This window comes from Nicotiana tomentosiformis, chromosome 6 (genome assembly GCF_000390325.3).
Source record: "Nicotiana tomentosiformis chromosome 6, ASM39032v3, whole genome shotgun sequence".
In the NCBI taxonomy this organism is placed as follows: domain Eukaryota; kingdom Viridiplantae; phylum Streptophyta; class Magnoliopsida; order Solanales; family Solanaceae; genus Nicotiana; species Nicotiana tomentosiformis.
In genome coordinates, this window is record NC_090817.1 from 36164533 (window position 1) to 36184206 (window position 19674).

Sequence of the window (19674 nt, forward strand, 5' to 3'; positions counted from 1 at the left end):
ATATCTGCGAGACTGAATTCCCCATGTTGGGGTTCACTCTGTTTATCTTGCGCGATTTATTGATTTGTCTGTATCCTCATGTCTAGCCATAACTAGGCTCTTCTTGAATCAACTACTAACTACTCATTGGCTCATTCTCATATTAATATTCTGTGTAATCTTTCATGGGTCATTTCCTTTATCTTAACTTATGTCCTGCACTGGCTCCTTATCTATCAATAAAATCTCAGGCGGGAACCCTTACCTCCTCTCCTTGACATCGTGTTTGCATAATGTTCTGGAATCATAGCGTATCTACAGAACTTGAATAAGTGCAATCTTATCCCTTTCTCATTCTTATCACATTCTTTCTTTACCATTTCTATAGTTACTAGAACCACTTAATTCTGACCTAATGCCACATCACACCATATTCCCCCTTTTAAGGGAGCACTAAGATTTAGTGCTACGATGATCTACATATAGATTTTTTACCCTCTCATCTTTGGAATCTTTTCACATCATCGATGATCCTTACTCACCTCGTGGTAATCCTTCAGTACCAAGGATAACGAAATTCCTCACTCGCGAGGGTGACACTTAGTGTAACTAGCACATACAGTCCCTTAAGCTTAACTTTACTCACCTTGCTTGCTTTAGGGAAGCGTCTTCCTGAATGACCATTCTCTGAATTTCCCATGAATCTTCTTCTGTTGTCCGCTCTATTATCGCCGAAAATAAAATCTTAAATTCTCATGATGCTGACTATTATCCAATCACTCAATCCCTAATTCATGTTTAGTTTATCTTGTTCACCAGCCCATATTGATTTCTATTGTTCTGGAGTCTAACTTTTCCTTCTGGTAATCGCGTTGGAGTTACGAACTTATTTCTTGAAATGAGGATATGACTTTATGGCCTATACTCTTTTGTTGTCTCAAGGCATGTCACCTCTCATTTTTTCCTTCCATTGACTATAGACTCTGTAATACTGTCATCTTTTTGATCCACCGTTGTCATCCATGTATCATATCTTATTCATAATGCTTCATTAACTCTTTTCTTATTTCCCGCTAACATTTATGTCTATCACTTTATTCTGAAAACTCGAACAAGACATTCTTTTGCTTTTAGCTCCCCTTGCTCCATCCAGTGGCTCTAGGGGTTGCTTAACGTTCTCGCTCTACTAGGGATGCGAGCCACACTAAGGTAATAGTTATCCCTTCCAGGCTTTCCGTACCACATCTAATTGTAATATTCTAGAGTGCACCATCTGGGTGCCTCACAAGGAGATCTATTAGCACCTTTGTAATATCCTTCAGAAATGCCAACTAACACAAACAATCCATTTACCATTTTGGGTTACTCTAACCCTAGTCGGATCCTAATATCCTGTCCTTTTCTTAAACTACACATGTTAGCCCCAATAAGGTATAACTAAGATGGGTGTGGCAAATTCTACATACTTCCGTTACTGTTGAAGGTAAGTCACAATGCTTCTACTTTTCTGCCGGATTTGAAAATACCGGTAATCTTCATTAACTGGGTACCTCGTACCCTTCTTATCTTTATCCTTTTACTTGTTGAAGCTTGTATCTATCTTCTGAACCTCTCATTGCCTTTCACCATAGAGGTGGATAAATATTGTTGCCTTAAGGCACCTTATCAAGAAGCGTACACGTAAGGTACACACATGTTCTACTGAAGACCTCACATTTATCCATCATAGGAATGATGCAAACTCTAATTTCTCTAACTCAACTCTTCCACAGCTATATCTCTACCAACCATCTTTCTAGATGTAGGTATCGTCGTATTATGAATAAGATAGAGTTTAGGAAATTGAGTTCTTACAATGGAGCTCTGCCACACGATCTAGAGTAAGAAGAAAGAGTGACAGTCTTAAATGCCCTGTAGCCTCATGCTTATAAGTGTGGTGCATGACACACCCATAAATAAGACTCTACTAGACACGGCTTGTAGACGCCCTAGGACAGAACTGCTCTGATACCACTTTTGTCATGCCCCGAACCTGGGGGTGAGACCGGCACTCGATGCCTCACCTATCCTCACGTACCAACTTGCGACTAAGGGACTCCGAACATATAATGTCATACTTTGGCCATGGGACACATTGCAAGACAATTGCAAATACGGACTAAATATCAATAAAAACGTTGGGCCGACAAGGCCGTCATAACTACTACAACTGACAATCCAACAAAATGTACATAAAAGGCCTACAAGCCCAACATACTGCATTAACTGACAGGATATGTCTACAAGCCTCTACTGATGGATATACTGTGATAGGAACAAGACTCCGACCTACTCATAACAGGTATATATATATATATATATATATATATATATATATATATATATATATATATATATATATATATACAAAGATGTACGTAAAGCTCTAGACCCGGCAACTCCGAAGGGTATGGAGCTTACCGATCAAGCTGAACTTGGGCAACACCTAATAAGGAGGTCTACCCGTCTGTCTGTCTGAACCTGCACGCATGAAATGCAGCACCCCCAGAAAAGGGACGTCAGTACGAAATAATGTACCGAGTATGTAAGGCACTATACTGAAAGCTGAAACTGAACTGATAATATAATAACTGAAAGCAACTGGAAGTCAATGATAATCTGAAGATATGCTTACCTACCGATACTGACTCAACTCTCTCAATATAGTAAGTAAAATAGTTGTCCGGCCTTATAAGACTCAGTATATATATATATATAACTGCTCTGCCGTAGTAGGCTCGCTCATCGGCGCTCGGCCATACTAGGCTCTGTAACTCGGCCAACTGGGCTTGCTCATAGGCGCTCGGCCACAGTGGGCTCAGTATATAACTTACCATTTGATCAGAGGTTGCCCAATAGGGGCCTGCCCATCGATTATAGCTCGATGGTAATGAAAATACTGTAATACTGTATATATAGACTCTTTGCTCTCTTGACTGAAAAAAGAAATACTCAATTGAATATGAAGTCCCGATAAGGAGAATATTGTAACTTACAAGACTAGAAAATTATACGTAAATTCCGGAATATGAATTTCTCTTTATGCCTCGTTATCAAACTCGTGTAATTACGAGATCATGCCAAAATGAAGGAAGGGCTTAGCCTTAACATACCTGGAGTAGGGAAAAATCTGTATGATATTCTTGGAAAAGGTTGCACCGTACTCCCTTAGAATCGCAAAATCTCACGTTGCTAAGGTGCTAAGAAATCTCATTGGAATTTTTGGTTGCTAATGTTGGAATTCTTGTAGATGTTATGAATTCTTCTTTGTTTTGTAACCTTTTCAATAAGAAATCATTATCAGATTACGACTTGAATATCTAATGTCCAAAGAAGCCAAATGCCCATTTCTTTAAGTCTTCACACGTAGAAGGATTTAGTGTTTTGTATGTGACACTTTAGCTTGCCACCTTTCTTTGTGAATAATGACTCATTCAATTTATCCACACCTTGCTGCCACGTTTGGCATTTAAGTGTATCCATAATTTTAGTTAATTATTCACTAATCTCCTAATTAACTTGTTAATCTCTCACTAACCAATAATTAATCAATTACCCACATACTTAAAAATTATCCCAAATTACTTAAAATAGCTCATTTTTAGCATACCTTATACACTTCACTATCATGACCATGTGGTACCTTGTATGGTACTAGTCCATAAATACCGGGTATTTTAGCTCGGGCCATATTTTATCCCAAAATATCAAACTTCGACAAAATTTATTTTCTTCGATTTTTTTACCCTCTCACCTTCACTAATTTACTCATCACTTGTTTAAAATAGCATAATGCTTATAATCAAGAAATAATTTCATTCCCGAACTTGCGTCGATTAACTTACGACGAAACTTTATCGTACGAAAATGCGGGATGTAACAGATTCGACCTTTATCGATTGGGTTTATTTTCTTTGGAATTATTTGATGTTCTTGAGTTGCTTTTGGCTAGTTTTGAGCCGTTCGGAGGTCGGTACGCGCGGGATGGCATTTTTGGAGCATTGTTTGGCTTGCTCGGTATTGTATTTGGCTTATTCAAGGTATGTAACACTTCTAACTTTGGTGCTGAGGGTATGAACCCCTGAATATACGTGATATGTATTTGGTGTTGAGGTGACACACATTCTAGGTGATGGGCGTGTAGGCGTGCACCGTGTGAATTATGACTCGATTGATTCTATGGTACAGTGTAGTGACCTAATCTTTATTTTTTTCCATGAAATCTCTACGTGCTAGAGTAACTGAGTTGTGATTCATGTTAGAAACCATGTCTAGCCTATATGATTATTCTGTTGAGACCCACTGAGGCCATATCTACTGCTGAGTTATTTGCTTAAATTGCAGTTACATGCTCAATCATGCTCATTCATTTGCATATCTTATCTCAGTATCTATTGTTATTTATTGATACATCATGTCATCATTTTTGGGATAATTTTCATGACATCGTGAGCCCGAGAGACTAGAGAGATTGATGACTGAGTGAGGTCGAGGGCCTATTTGTGAGTGATATTTATGGGATCGTGTTGCACGCCGCAACAAGCTTTATTGATTTATGCCATGATTGGCTTATTATAGAGCTTGGGTTGGATTTGCCCCTCCGGAGTCCGCAAACCCACAGTGAGTGCAGGTACCTACTGAGTGCGAGTGTCAAGCGCGAGTGTCGAGTGACTGGGAGGATTGAGTGACTGGGAGGATTGAGTGATTGTGAGGACTTAGTGGCTGTGAGGACTGAGTGATTGGGAGGACTGAGCGAGTTGATACTCCGAGAGTATGCATATGGTTTTATCACTGCGTTGCATTACAATTGGCATGCATACTTGACATGTAGGAATTGAGATGCATTTCCTCGTGTTGCACGGTATAGTGACATTCATGACATTCACATGCACATTGACATGTAGGCATAAAGATGTACTTTCCTCATGCCATCTAAAAATGAGACTTCTTATCTGTTGTTGAATGTTTTTGGGAAAAATCACAGATTTCTTACTTACTCATATTGTTTTTGGAGATTCCGGTAAAAGATTTGGGATTTACTGTTATACTTGAAAAGCATGCTTATTTTCTCGTAACTGTGAATGAGGTGAGCATCATATCTTTGAGTTGTTTCTTGTACTACTTTTACTATATTGTTATGAGTTGTTGTTGGATATTGGTATTGGACTCTGACCTTTGTCAAGCTCGTCACTGCTTTCAACCTAAGGTTAGGTTTGTTACTTATTAATTCCATGGGGTTAGTTGTACTCATACTACACTTCTGCACCTTACGTGCTGATGTTTCTGTGTATGGCGGGAGCTGGATTTGAAGATGTACCAGTGTTCCGGCCATAGCTGCCTCTTGTTCTTGGTAGCTTTAGAATTTTTAATATGTTCATGTATATTTCAAATAGATGATGTATTTATTTCATACCAGCTTTGTAAACTGTAAATCTTAGAAGCTCATGATTTGTACTAGCAGTCCTTGGGAATTCTTTGTATAAAAGTTCAGTTGTATTATCATTTCTTCTCTTAATGAATCTCATTTGAATTGGTTTATTTTTAACTGGCTTACCTAGCGGGTTGGGTTAGGTTCCATCACGGCTGGTTGGATTTTAGGTCGTGACACTTTGTCATGCATAGATATTCTAGACTCATGTAAAAGCATTCATATAAATGGTACTTGATGCATATCATCTCTATATGAGAATTTGGTATATGCTTATTATTTTCTAGTTGACTGTGCACCTTAATATCTATATTTGTTATTTTTTTATTATTTCTCTGTATTATATATGATTATAAACTACTCAAGTTGTAAAAGTGAGTATCCTTTTTGTTAAGACCTCATCACTACTTTGTTGGGGTTAGAGTTAATACTTACTAAGTAATTATCTTTTATACTCGTGTTATACTTCTGAATATTTTGTGTAGACACCGAACCTAGAGCTAGCGGAGTTCGGGAGTCTACCTTTGGTGCATGATATAGAGACTTCATTCTGAGTTGTTGTACTTGGATTCGCATCTTATGGAGTCCTCTTCTATCCTATTTACTATTTTGTCTTTGAAAATAGTATCAGTATTTTGAGACAGTATTATAGGTCGTACTAGATTTTCATGACATCGTGACACTAGTCTTGGGAGGTTCTTTTGGATATGTTTTATTTTATATTAAATTTATTTATTCATTTTACTTATGAAGTAACAACTAAACTTTATTTATATTGACTTATGAAGTAGCAGCTAGACTTTATTTATATTGACTTGTTATTGTTTGGATGAATGAACTTTGATTCCTCTGGCTCTTTTTCCTTTTATTATTTTGTTTGTTACTACTCTTTGGGTTGTCAAGTTGTGTGCTACACTGAATAATATATTATGACAATCCGACTGGTCGTTTTGAGAATTTGCTTTTCATTCGGTGATTTGAGGGTATGAGTAGCTCCATATGGTGTATTATGACTTGTGTGTATCATTAGTTTTGGTTATCAAGTGGTTCGGGATTGGTTTGGGAGAATGATTCATAACTAGGAAGCTTTAAATTGGAAGAGTTGACCAAGTTTGAGTTTTGTATATTTGATCTCGGATTGGAGTTTTGATGGTTCGCTTAGTTCTGTATGGTAATTTGGGACTTGGCCGTACACCTGGATTCTCATTTGGATGTTTCTAGAAGGTTTTGGCTCTAATTGGCGAAAGTTGGTAATTTATAAGTTTGAAAAGTTCATAGGTTTGACCGGAAGTTGACTTCAATGTTATCGAGTTTGATCATTGTTCCGAAAATGGAAATAGGTTTGATGTGTCATTTGGATGTTGTGTGAAAAATTTGAGGTGATTCCGAGTTGTTTACACGTGTTTGGCATAAGTTTGGAATTTAGAAATTCGAAGTATTTCATTAAGTTTGAATTGAGGTGCGATTTGTGATTTTGATATTATTATGTGTGATTTGAGATCTTGAGTAAGTTCATGTTATGTTTTGGGACTTGTTGGTATGTTCGGATGGGGTCCCGAGGGGCTCGGGGGTATTTTGGATGAGTTTCGGGTTATTTTGTTTATGATGGACAGTTCTGGTTCTTCGCACCCGCGCTTGTTTGGTCACAGGTGCGGATCCGCTTATGCGAGTGTTGGATCGCTTCTGCAAAGAGGAGGCACCCAGGAGGCGCTTCTGCGGAGGATTTAGCGCAGATCCGTAGTCGCACATGCGATTGGTGGTGCGTACCTGCGGAGTTTGATCAAGCTGAGGATTTGTGCTTCTGCACTTGTGGAACCACATCTGCGGAGCCGTAGATGCAGTTGGTTAGACATAGATGCGGTGAGCGACCTGTTGAGGTAATCTCACAGATATGAGATGGGGACTGAAAAGCGATGTCGCAGATGTGACTGTTTGACTGCAAATGCGGATTCCATGGCAGTTTATATTATATATTGTGGGTTTGGTTATTTCATCATATTTGGAGATTTGGAGCTCGGTTTTGGGCGATTTTAGAGGAGATTTTCACGATTTGGTTTGTGGTAAGTATTTTTTACTCAGATTTGATTATTTACATGATTCTATCTTCGATTTTGTCATTTGATTGGTGAATCTAAAAGAAAAATTAGGGGTTTTGTCTAAACTTTTCTAAAATGAATAATTGAGTTTTGAACATCGATTCAGAGTCGGATTTGAGTAAAATTAGTATGGTTCGACTCGTATTCGAATGGGTTATCGGAATTTGTGAGTTCTATCGGGTTCCAAGGTGCGGGCTCGGGTTGACCTTTTGGTTGACTTTGAGTATTTGATTAAAGGATCGACCTTTATCACTTGGGTTTGTTTCCTATGGCATTATTTGATAATTTTGAGTTGCTTTGGCTAGTTTAGAGTCGTTCGAAGGTCGATTCATGCGGGATGATACTTTAAGAGTATTGCTTGGGTTGCTCAGTATTATTTTGGCTTGTTCGAGGTAAGTAACATATCTAAACTTGGATTTGAGGGTAATTATCCCTGAGAACTATGATATTTGAGATGTGTTGGGGGTGACGCACGTGCTAGGTGATGGGCATGTGTGCGTGCACCGGGGTATTCATGATTCGGCTAGTTCTTAGGCTATTATATGCCTTATTTTGCTATCATGATTATGTGATATCATGTAATCTCCATTTTTTTGACTACATGAGTTATTATTCATGCTAGAAATTATGTCTAGGATAACTTCTTAATTGTTTGAGACATGGTAGGGATATTTTTGCCATGTTGAGTTATTTTCCTTAGTCGTAGTCATATTGTTCAGTCATGATTGTTATATCTGCATGTTATATCTCTGTGCACTTTTGATATGTTGTCTCACATGTTATTAGTGTCCTTGTACGTGATACGAGTTTGAACTGAATCCGGTGGCATATTGTGATATTCCGTGTTATATAATTGGATTATGTTTCTATGAGATATTGGCATATGAAGGCTTGAGCGGATTGATGACTGATGTGGTCCATAGAGCCGTATTATGAGTTGTTATTTGGATCGGGTTGCACGTCGCAATAGATTATTATTTGGATCGAGTTGCACGTCGCAATAGATTATTATTTGGATCGAGTTGCACGTCGCAACGGATTGTTATTTGGATCGGGTTACACACCGTAACAGATTTATATTTGGATCGAGTTGCATATTGATGTCGTGCTATAATTCCATACACTTTGACGTTAATTACGCTATTTGCTTGTTGTTTGGATGCTAATTTGTGCGATAATTGAACTTAATAGAGTTTATTTTACGTGTAGAAATGCTTGGACATGAAGTGCAGAACAGTTGCAAGAAATGGTACCTCAAAGCGACAAAGCAATAAAATAAGATGTCCAAGGCAATGAAAAGTCATGGTCGTAGACAGTGCAAGGCTTTGTCCAAGGAATTTTCATTGGCACCTCTGACAACGCCTCGCGGGGAAATGTTAGTGCCTCTGATGGTGCCTCGCGGAGTAATGTTGGTGCCTCTGACAATGCCCCGCGCCAATGATGCTTATCCGAGCCACTTTTATTTCCTCATTATGTTTAGACGTGTAAACCTCAGCCCCACCATATAAATACCTCTTAAAGTAAGTTTTTGAAAGGTGAGACATCATTAGAGAGGCAAGAGTCTATGTAACACTTTGGAGCACGAATCACAAGAGTTTTTCTCTATGTTTTCCTTTAATTTGTAGTTTAATGCTTTTGGATATTACTATGATTATTTACACAATTATGAGTAGCTAAAACCGTCATCTAGGGTTGATGGAACCAAATTGTTGGATGAAGTCTTGATTGCGTATTGATATAATTGAGCCGTTTTTACTCTCTAATTATTCAACTATGTGTTTCTTGTGGTTAATTGAAGGGCCCTTGATTAATCGTGTCTAGTTATCTTGGGTTGTTTGAGAGAGAACACTTGAACAACACCACTTTCTAGTAAGTTAAGAGATTAATTACTTGAATTTAAAAGTGGGATTAGAGATAACAAAGCGTTGGCACAATCTTTATGAGTTGTACGAAACGTCAACTAGAGTAGTTCGAGAGAATACTTCTAATAAATTATCGTAATTGATCAAGAGATAATTGCAATAAATAAGAACTCAACATCTTTAGAGAGTGTTGCGGTGAGAGTATAGCTAATGTGTTAGGAATTAATCTGGCAATTGGGGAAATCGTAAACCCTAGATTTTTTTATCCTTGATTCAACCTCATTCTTGCTAGTTGATAGATTTTATTGTCATTTTTTCTTAGTTAAGTAATTTTTGTTAATTCACAAATCAAATCTTGAACTCTGAAAGTTGTCTCAGCTTATCATTAGTGATATTGAAAAGTTGTAGCAAATAGGTTAGTTCCCTGTGGGATTCAACTCCGAACTCTTGAACCGAATTATTTTTGCAGCGACCGCTTAGTCCTGTTTATAAGGCATAGTTGGGCGTGATCAAATTTTGGCGTCGTTGCCGGGGAACTAACGGTGTTATTCGTTATAACTTGAAAGAATTGGTAGAATTTTTAGTTTAGATCAATTTTCCGTGGTGCTAAAAATATTTCCATTGAAATTCTCATTTGAATTCTTATGTGCCTCATGTACATGCCTTGAAGCTCCTTGAGAACTGTTGAACTATTTAAAGGTCTCTCAGATCTCAAAAAATCATTCAGGACATTGAATCGGGCTAACAAGAAGGGCAAACAGCTAAAATAGAATGAACAAATCGAAATTGAAATGGGTGACATCGAGAACATCAATGGGAAAAATACAAATAATCAAGTTGACCCAAACATCAGAGTGGTAGCACCTCTTGTGCCGGAGGATGCTCTATATGATTGGGCGCAACCAACTGCTCACAATCTGGCAACTACAACTGCAGTCCCTCCGATACAAGCGGAAACTTTTCAAATTACAAACAACATGCTGCACTTGCTCCAAAACAAATGGATGTTCTCCGGGTCTTACATCGAAGACCCACAGCAACATCTAAAGAATTTTCTATCAATTTGTGTCACTCAAAGACAGTCGAATGTGACACCCAAAGAAATCAGATTGTTACTGTTTCTATTCTCAGTGACTGGGTAGGCTCAAACTTGGCTGAATTCGCTCCCAATAAACTCCATTGCTGCTTGGGAGGAACTAGTCAAGCAGTTCTTAAACAAGTTTTATCCACCCAACAAGACTGCAAGGCAAATTGATGAGATATTGTAGTTCAGGCAGAAACCAACTGAAACTTTGCAAGAAACATGGGAGAGGTTTAAAGGTATGTTGGAGAAGTGTCCACACCATGGCATCCCGGATCAGATGCTAGGACAGAGATTCTATATGGGTTTGGCTGACAGTCTGAAGGCTAATATAGATGCTTCATCCGGGGGTGCATTCTTGAGCAAATCATTCACAGAGTGTAAGATTCTTCTTGACAAGATGGCTCAAAATTCAGGCTGGATGACGAGGGATACAACACTCACTCCAATAGTGCATTATGTTACTCTTGACCCAAACAATACAAATGCAGAAAACATAGCCACTCTCATGACCAAGATGAGCTTGTTGACAAACAAAGTTGATGAGATAGGCACGAAACAGGTCACATTGTTGACACAACCAATGGAGGCCTATGCACTCCTTGTATTAATCAGCAGTATGTTTGCTCATGGAGTGGAGAAAATGATAACCAGGGCTTCAGAGAAGGCATGAATTACGTAAATAATTTTGGGGGTCAAAGGCAAGGTGGACAGCAATAGAGAACTCAGAATCAGCGGTACAGACCAGCACAATGCCAACCCTGTAGGAGCATGAACATAGGGTCAGGTTGTGCCTTATCAAAGGCAGGAGAGATACAATCAGCAGAATCAGCAGCTAGCTTATCAACAACCTAAAAACAACAGATAGTGAGACAAGATGACGAGTTGTTTGAAATTAAAGGAATGCTGCAATAACTCATTGGGTCCAGCGGGAAGATGGAAGATAAGGTCCACCAGATGTAAGAAAAGGTAGTTTCACATGATATCAAGGGAATTGAGATTCAATTAGGGCAGATATCCATGGCTCTCAATAATCGTCCTCCAGGAACATTACCTGAGGATACGCATATCAATCCGAAGAAGCAGTGCCTGAAATAACTAATGGCAGTGAGTCTCAAGAATGGAAGGGATTTGGACAGAGAGCAAGAATTTGCTCGATCTAGTAGAGAGATAGTGTCACATACTCCAGTGCCAATCGAGATCGATGAGTCGATGGAGCTCACAGAGGTCGTATTTGAGCAAGCACAAGTTGACAAAGGTAAGAAGAAAGAAATTGAACAGTTCCCAGAACATGTATTAGAAAAGACTTCTAATCAGGAAAAGACACAGAGAAGTGGGCAGAAGCTACTTTCAGCACCATTCCCTCAAAGGTTGGCAAAGAAAAAGAAAGATGATCAATACAAGAAATTCATAGAAATGCTCTTGCAGATTCAATTGAATATTCTGTTGATGGATGCTTTGAGTGAAATACCAGGTTATGCTAAAATGATGAAGGATTTGATATCTCGAAAGTTTGACTTCCAGGACCTGTCTACTATAACTCTGACTCAAACTTGTAGTGCGGTAGTGACAAGACCTATTGCTCAAAAGTTGTCTGATACCGGTAATTTTACTATCCCGTGCACAATTGGAAGTTATGCTTTTGCTAAAGCATTGTGTGACTTGGGAGCCAGTATTAACGTGATACCTTTGGCAATCTACAAAAGGTTAGGCATTGGTAGAGCTAGACCAACATCAATGTTGTTGCAACTGGCTGATCGCACAATGAAAAGGCCAAGAGTAATTCTGGATAATGTGCACGTCCAAGTGGGGAAGTTTGTATTTCCTGCTGATTTTGTTATTCTTGACTATCAGGTTTGACGAAGAAATACCCATAATTTTGGTAAGGCCATTTTTAGCTACTGGAGAGCATTGATTGACTATGAGACTAGAGAGTTAAAAATGAGGTTGAACAATGAAGAAATAATATTCAACGTTCAACAATCTATGAGGAGGCCCAGCGAATTTACAAATTGTTCACTAGTGGAGGCAGTTGATGTGATACTACAAGAGAAGGATGAGACTCTTCATGTCAGAGACCCATTAGAAGCTTGCTTGATGAATCTAAAAGAAGTTGATGGTGAAGAGTTGGTAGAGTGGGTTATGGCCCATGAAGGTCTAGGTTTTTGGAAAAGAAAACCTCAGTTTGAGACCTTACACTTAGAAGAAAGAAAAACACCACTAGCGAAGCCGCCGATAGAGGAGCCACCACAGTTAGACCTGAAACCGCTTCCAGCTCACCTCAGGTACGCGTTCTTAGGACCTAACTCTACTTTACTTGTTATCATCTCATCTGGTTTGTTAGTTGTGCAGGTAGAACAACTCTTACAGGTGTTACAAGAATGCAAGACTGCTATTGGTTGGACCATGGCAGACATTAAGGGTATCAGCCCAGCCTTTTGGATGCATAAGATTCTGTTGGAAGAGGGGCACAAGCCTTCTAGGGAACATCAAAGAAGGTTGAGCCCGAACATGAAGGAAATAGTGAAGAAGGAAGTGATTAAGTGGCTGGATGCGGGCATCATATTTCCTATCTTGGGCAGTGTCTGGGTAAGCCCAGTCCAATATGTTCTGAAGAAAGATGGTATGACTGTTGTACAGAATGAGAATAATGAGTTGATATCTACTCGTACAATCACGGGTTGTCAAATTTGCATGGATTACAAAAAACTGAACACTGCCACCCGAAAAGACCACTTTCCTCTACCGTTCATTGACCAAATGTTGGATAGATTGGCAGGGAGGTCTCACTTCTGCTTTTTGGATGGATATTCGGGGTACAATCAAATCACAATAGCCACTGAGGATAGAGAGAAAATTTCATTCACTTGTATGTGTGGCATCTTTGCCTTTCGGAGAATGTTGTTTGGCCTATGCAATGCATCAGCCACTTTCCAGAGATGTATGCTAGCCATTTTCACTGATATGGTTGAAGATATTATAGAAGTCTTTATGGATGATTTCTCAGTGGTGGGAAAATCATTTGATGACTGTCTTATTTGAGAAGAGTGTTGAAAAGGTGTGTGGAGACAAACCTGGTACTGAACTGGGAGAAGTGTCATTTTATGGTACAAGAAAGTATAGTTTTGGGACATCGAGTGTCAAGTAAGGGTATTGAGGTCGACCACGCTAAGGTTGACATGATAGAGAAGTTTCCACTGCCCACTTAGGTCAAGGCCGTAAGAGGTTTCCTTGGGCACACCGGTTTCTACAGGTGATTTATAAAGGATTTCTCTAAAATTGCTAAAACTTTATGTAAACTACTTTAAAAGGATCACCCCTTCGTGTTTTCTGATGATCGCAGATTATCATTTGAGGATCTGAAGAATAGACTGGTGACTGCACCAATCATCGTTGCACCCGACTAGGAGCAGCCTTTTGAGCTCATGTGTAATACGAGTGACTATGCTATAGGAGCAGTTTTGGGGCAGCGAAAGGACAAAATAGTGCATCCAATTTACTATGCAAGTAGAACGCTAAGCAATGCACAACTCAATTATACCGTGACTGAGAAAGAGATGTTGGCTATAGTGTTTCGCATTTGACAAATGCATGTCTAATTTGATAGGTTCAAAAGTGATTGTTTATACTGATCATGCAACACTTAGGTACTTGATAGCAGAGAAGGAGTCAAAGCAACGCTTGATCCGTTGGGCTCTTTTGCTACAAGAATTCGATTTGGAGACCCGTGATAGGAAAGGAACAAAGAACCAAGTGGCAGACCACCTTTCAAGATTGGAGGGAGCTGAAAAGAAAGTAAGGGTTAAAGATATAACAGAGACATTCCCGGATGAACAATTACTAGCAGTGGCAATGGAGGAGGCACCTTGATAAACTGATATTGCTAACTATTTGGCAAGCGGTATTGTACCTTATGAACTCTCGTCGATTCAAAAGAAAAAGTTCTTTTGCGATTGTCGGTCTTATTACTGGGATGAACCTTTACTTTTTAAAATTTGTGTGGATAACATGATCCGGCGGTGTATCCCCGAGAAAGATCAATCTTCTGTTTTGCAGGCTTGCCATGCTTTACCATATGGTGGACTCTTTGGAGGAATCCGGACAACTGCAAAGGCGTTGGAGTCGGGTTTGTATTGGCCGACTCTATTCAAGGATGCCCATGCCTGGGTAAAAAGTCATGATGAGTGCCAAAGAACCAGTAACATATCTCGCCGTCATGAGATGCTGATAACTACAATTCAAGAGGTGGAAGTGTTTGACATGTGGGGGATTGATTTTATAGGACCATTTGTCAGCTCGTATGGTAACAAATACATATTGGTAGCAGTTGACTATGTCTCCAAATGGGTTGAAGTTGTGGCTTTTCCAACAAATGATGCCAAAGGAGTAATAAGATTTCTCAGGAAAAATATTTTCACACGGTTTGGCACTCCGAGAGCTATAATCAGTGATGGTGGAACTCATTTCTGCAATAGAGTGTTCACAAGGCTATTAGAAAAGTATGGAGTTCGCCATAAGGTTGCCACAACTTACCACTCACAAATGAGCGAGCAAGTGGAAGTGTTCAACAGGGAAATCAAAAGTGTCCTGACCAAGACAGTGAATGCGACTCGGATTGATTGGGCAAGGAAGTTGGATGATGCGTTATGGGCTTACCGCACAGTATTTAAAACTCCAATCGGTATGTCTTCGTACAAGTTTGTGTTTGGAAAAGCATGCCATCTTCCGATAGAGCTTGAGCATAAAGCCTTATGGGCACTGCGGCAGTTGAATTTGGATATGGAAATCACGGGCACAAGTAGAGTTACATAGTTACATGAACTCGAGGAGTTCTGGTTCCTGGCATTCGAGAGTACAAGATTGTACAAGGAAAAGATGAAGATGATGTATGATAAGCACATTCTAGATAGGAACTTCAAACCCAGAGATCTAGTGTTGTTATACAACTCGAGATTGAAATTATTTTCGGGTAAGCTGAAATCTAGATGGTCGGGACCATTTACAGTTGTGCAAATGTTCCCAAGTGGAGCAGTAGAAATCGATTCCGAAGATGGGACAAACAGGTTTAAAGTGAATGGGCAAAAGTTGAAATACTACCTTAGAATGATGGAAGAAAAAGGGGAGAAAGATGTGATGTACTTGGAAAAGCCCCAATATGTGAGCGAAGTGTAATCCTGAAAGCATGTGTTATGCCGCGACGTTAAATCAGGCACTTCCTAGGAGGCAACCCATGGTCGTGTTGTATTTGTCATGTCATGACGTTAACTAAGGCGCTTATTGGAAGGTAACCCAATTCGTAGCGTAGATTAATTTAGTTTAGTTTTTGTTTTTGTTTGATATTGAGGCCGACTAACAAGTGGGTTGTGTGAATTTTAAGTGTTTTGATAGGTTGTGGAGGTACTTGGAAGAAAGATGTGCTCGGGGCTAAAACATCTTTTGCAAACCAAACAAGAAAGCACTGAGCCATCGCAGGGCAAAGTCGAATGCGCCATCTTAGCATACCTCACGTTGCTTAGCACAAAGGTACAGAGCCCCACACTCCGCCCTGCGCTAAAAATTCACTGCCCCACACGATGCTTTGCAGGGTCTAGCGCGCGACTGTTAGCGCACCTGCTAGCGCCTCGCAGGGTTTGGACGTCGCCTCTCACATGGCATGGTTGTGTCCAACACTGCACAATTAGTGCGCCTTAGGGCGCCTCGCGCAGCTTCAAGGCCGTGTCTCAAGCTACCTCGCGCAGGCCAGTGCCAAGAGGCCCAGTTAAGTCTTTCCTTTCCTTTTTCTTGTGTTTTTTTTCTTTCACCTAAAACCCTACATCCCTCTTAATTAATTACCCAGCCCTACAAACACCCCTTCCCTTGTAAAGACACACACGCCCCAGCCCCTAAAACAAACAAAATAAAAAAATAACCTTCTGCCTAACATCTCCCAACCACATTGTCTTGTTCCCAAGCAGAAACAAAAATCCAAGTTCCTCAAGTCACCACCCCACCCCACTGCCTCATCCTCTCTCTAAATTCCCAGGTATGATTCTCTCTATCTATCTATCTATCTATCTATCTCTCTCTCTCTCTCTCTCTCTCTCTCTCTCTCTCTCTCTCCCCCCTCTATTCTATCTTTTTCTATGTAATTTCAATTCTTGGGTACTCTACAATGTACAACAATGGTGCGATTATGCTAAACGAAATTCCCAATCCCAAATACCCCATAGGATATCTTGTGATTGTTGCAATAAGTGTTTCACACTCGATTCTCAAGCCGATTTTGGAGGGTGGAGCAATCCTTCACCCATAAATAATGAATACAAGGTATTCGATAAATTTTCTCATTAGCAATTTTAGTCCCAATTGGAGCTCGAGTCTACGAGGTTGGTTGTTTTGTGTTAGGTGATCATGATTGATACAATAGAATATGCATGGGGTGACTCTACGGAGTCAGGGTGAATTGATAAAGTGTGTTTGCAATGACATACGGGCTATGTGTAGTGCCACGATTTAGATGCTAATGCACTTACTTAATGAAGGCGAAGTCTAAGTAGCCTATGGTCTAAAGTAATTAGCATATCTTAGAGCTTTAAGTGTGGGGTCACTCCGACCTTATTTCTGTGATAGTTCGTGTTTACTTGAATTGACAATTGGCATGATTGACAGGTACATGCAATACGGTTCGTTTAACAGCTAGTTCTAAGGCACTAGCTAAGGACAAGGCACCACCAAAGGCAAAGGCTACCACGTCAGGCCCACCGCCAAAGAAAAGGAACAGAGTTGAGGCTACATCTAGTAGTCACAGTGGTAAAGGAAAGCAAGTAGCTTCTGCTTCTACCGAGGCACAACCTCAAGAGAAGGTGACTCGTGAGTATGGAATCAACAGTGTACCCCCATCTGGGAGGGCATGGTACAGGAAGTGTCGTCCAAACTCATATCTCCCTCATTTTGCAGTTAATTAGCACAAATTAAAGTCCTATTACCCTCAGATTTGGGAAAGAATACATGAACTAGGACTGGTTTTGTATTTAAAAATCCGGGAGAGGCAAACTTTATCTTAATGCACGAGTTCTACGCCAAGTGGAACCTTGAGGCTGAGGAGAAATTAGTGCCTATTCGTGGGATGCTTATTGATATTTCGGCTAGCGCATTATGTAGATTTTTGGATGCCCCTGATATTCCATGTGGGCGTTGTCTGACTTTATTGATCAGCCTGCTTACACAAATATTAGGCACACGCTATATGGTGTTTATTCAAATGCGGTGTGGATACGGGACAAGAAATACAACACCCGTGCCTTTTTTCCTAAAGTGATGTTTATGAAAATTGCTAAAGTGTGGTTGCGCTTGGTGAATACGAGACTACTTCCTTGTGATCATGATTATGTTGTTGTCCGAGAAAGAGTATTTCTAGTATATTTCTTGATGAAAGGGTGGCCAATGAATGTGGGCCAGTTGATACGTAGCCAGATAGCACAATCTAGAAAGCTCACGCTTACTAGGATATTCTTTGTGAATCTGCTTACGCAATATTTGCGTAGGGATCAAGTGGATGAGGAGCCTAGGTATGATATGTTGATTCCAGCCACATCTCGAGCTACCGACATTGCTGTTATCCGTGGGTCAGATGAGGAAGATGGTATGACATTGACTACAGAGGAGCAGCAGGCTCGCGATGAAAGCGTCATGGCTCATTTATATGGGACGATGAACTTACAGTTGTGGATTATGCGTAAGACTGCTACTTCAAAGGAGAGGACTCAGTTGACTGAGCAGTTCCTTCATACCATACCTGCATAGCAATTTGTTGGTTTAGCTGTGGGCCAGTGGGTGCCACCAGATAAAGATATCAACACTCTAGAGCATTCGGTACAGGGCGACAAGGAGCATGTTGCTCCAGCGGTTGATGCCACTGGTGAGGATCTGGGTGATGATGTTGATGATTGGGATGAGGCTGGCAGAGCCTTCTTCGATAAGGGCCATCATCTCAAGGATTGATCAGGGAGTTTCTTATTCACCCTTACTACTTTAATTATGCAATGGGGACACTGCATGTTTTAAGTGTGGGGTGGGTAACTCTCGTTGTGCATAGTAGTAATAGATTAGTAACAATATTAGCTTCTTATATTTTTAATTTCTAGCTTCTTATTTTCTTTATTGTTAGCTTCTTATATTTTTAATTCCTAGCTTCTTATTTTTTTTATTGTTAGCTTCTTGTTTTATTATTTTAGGATGCGTATATAAAGTAGTATAACCATTAGAACAGTATTAAGTAGTGTAGTAGTTTTTAATTTATTTATTTTTTTATGAAAACAAAAATAGAAGAATTAAAAAAAAATGAACTTTTTCCGATGATGGATCTCCTATACAGTTTTTTTAAGGGATTTAAGTCTAAACAAAAATGCAAAAAAAATAGAAAATAAAAAATACAAAAACATATCTTTTATTTTCCTTATGCTGTAATAATCTCTCGTGATTTTTCTTCGTGCCTCAGTTCTTTTTCATGGGATGTAACTTGAACCGGGTAGTAGTTTTAATTTTTAATTTTTAATTTTTACTTTTAGAGTAGTATGTAGGAAATAAAAGAGAAGAACTGGTGTGATTCGCACCTTTTGACTTGTTTGATGGTTGCATACTTAGGTTCTCGCATTTTAACAATTTTTAAATATAATACTTTTGAATGTAAAGCTAGAGTATTCATTTGACAATAAAAGAGTGTTAAGACAACTTTTTAAATTCTTTGAAACTACCGTTAAATATCTATTCTAAGTAAAAAATTTATGCTTTTAATAAGGCATTCACATGATTGAAAAAACAAATAAAGGAAAAGAAAGAAAAATATAATATTACTATAACTCAATAAAATCAACAAACTACATTGAAAGAAATATAATTACTATTGAGGTAAATAAATTGTGTTAGCGTTTGGACATAGATTTGATTGAAATATGAAGAAAAAAATTGAAAGTTGAAGTTGTGTTTGGACATGCATTTTATTTGAAGAAAAGTTGAAGTTTTGTGAGTGCAAGAAAAAATTTCACCCAAAAACTACCCTAAACTAGTTTTTTGAAACTTGAAATTTTAAAAAAAAAAAATTCCCAAAACATAATCATATTTCATTAACAAACAACCTTTTTTTTTATAAAAAAAAAAAATTGGAAAAATGAAGCCAAAATTGAGAAACACACTCCTATTGCAAGTGGGTTT

General features: G+C 39.1%; 2 protein-coding genes and 1 non-coding gene across 3 annotated transcripts; 2 read left to right on the forward strand and 1 right to left on the reverse strand.

Moving 5' to 3' along the window:
• Positions 1 to 10648: 10648 nt before the first annotated feature.
• Positions 10649 to 10755, reverse strand: LOC117276068 (small nucleolar RNA R71). The gene has a single exon (XR_004506292.1). It is a non-coding gene; the product is annotated as a small nucleolar RNA R71 (small nucleolar RNA).
• Positions 10756 to 11586: 831 nt separating this feature from the next.
• LOC138893795 (uncharacterized) lies at positions 11587 to 12345 on the forward strand. Its single transcript, XM_070178459.1, has one exon. It carries the CDS (start codon positions 11587 to 11589, stop codon positions 12343 to 12345), a length of 759 nt encoding a protein of 252 aa, XP_070034560.1.
• An 81-nt stretch (positions 12346 to 12426) lies between these two features.
• LOC138893796 (uncharacterized) lies at positions 12427 to 14355 on the forward strand. Its single transcript, XM_070178460.1, has 2 exons — positions 12427 to 13516; positions 14093 to 14355. The coding sequence occupies exons 1-2, from the start codon at positions 12427 to 12429 to the stop codon at positions 14353 to 14355; spliced, it is 1353 nt and encodes a 450-aa protein (XP_070034561.1).
• The last annotated feature ends 5319 nt before the right edge of the window (positions 14356 to 19674 follow it).

Excerpts from the sequence above, each read along its gene's own strand:
- LOC138893795 (XM_070178459.1), top strand. The coding sequence starts at position 11,587 with ATGGCAGTGAGTCTCAAGAATGGAAGGGATTTGGACAGAGAGCAAGAA.
- LOC138893796 (XM_070178460.1), top strand. The coding sequence starts at position 12,427 with ATGAGGTTGAACAATGAAGAAATAATATTCAACGTTCAACAATCTATG. Across the intron at positions 13,517-14,092 it reads GGGAAAATCATTTGATGACT|GTTCAAAAGTGATTGTTTAT; the intron begins GTCTTATTTGAG and ends CTAATTTGATAG.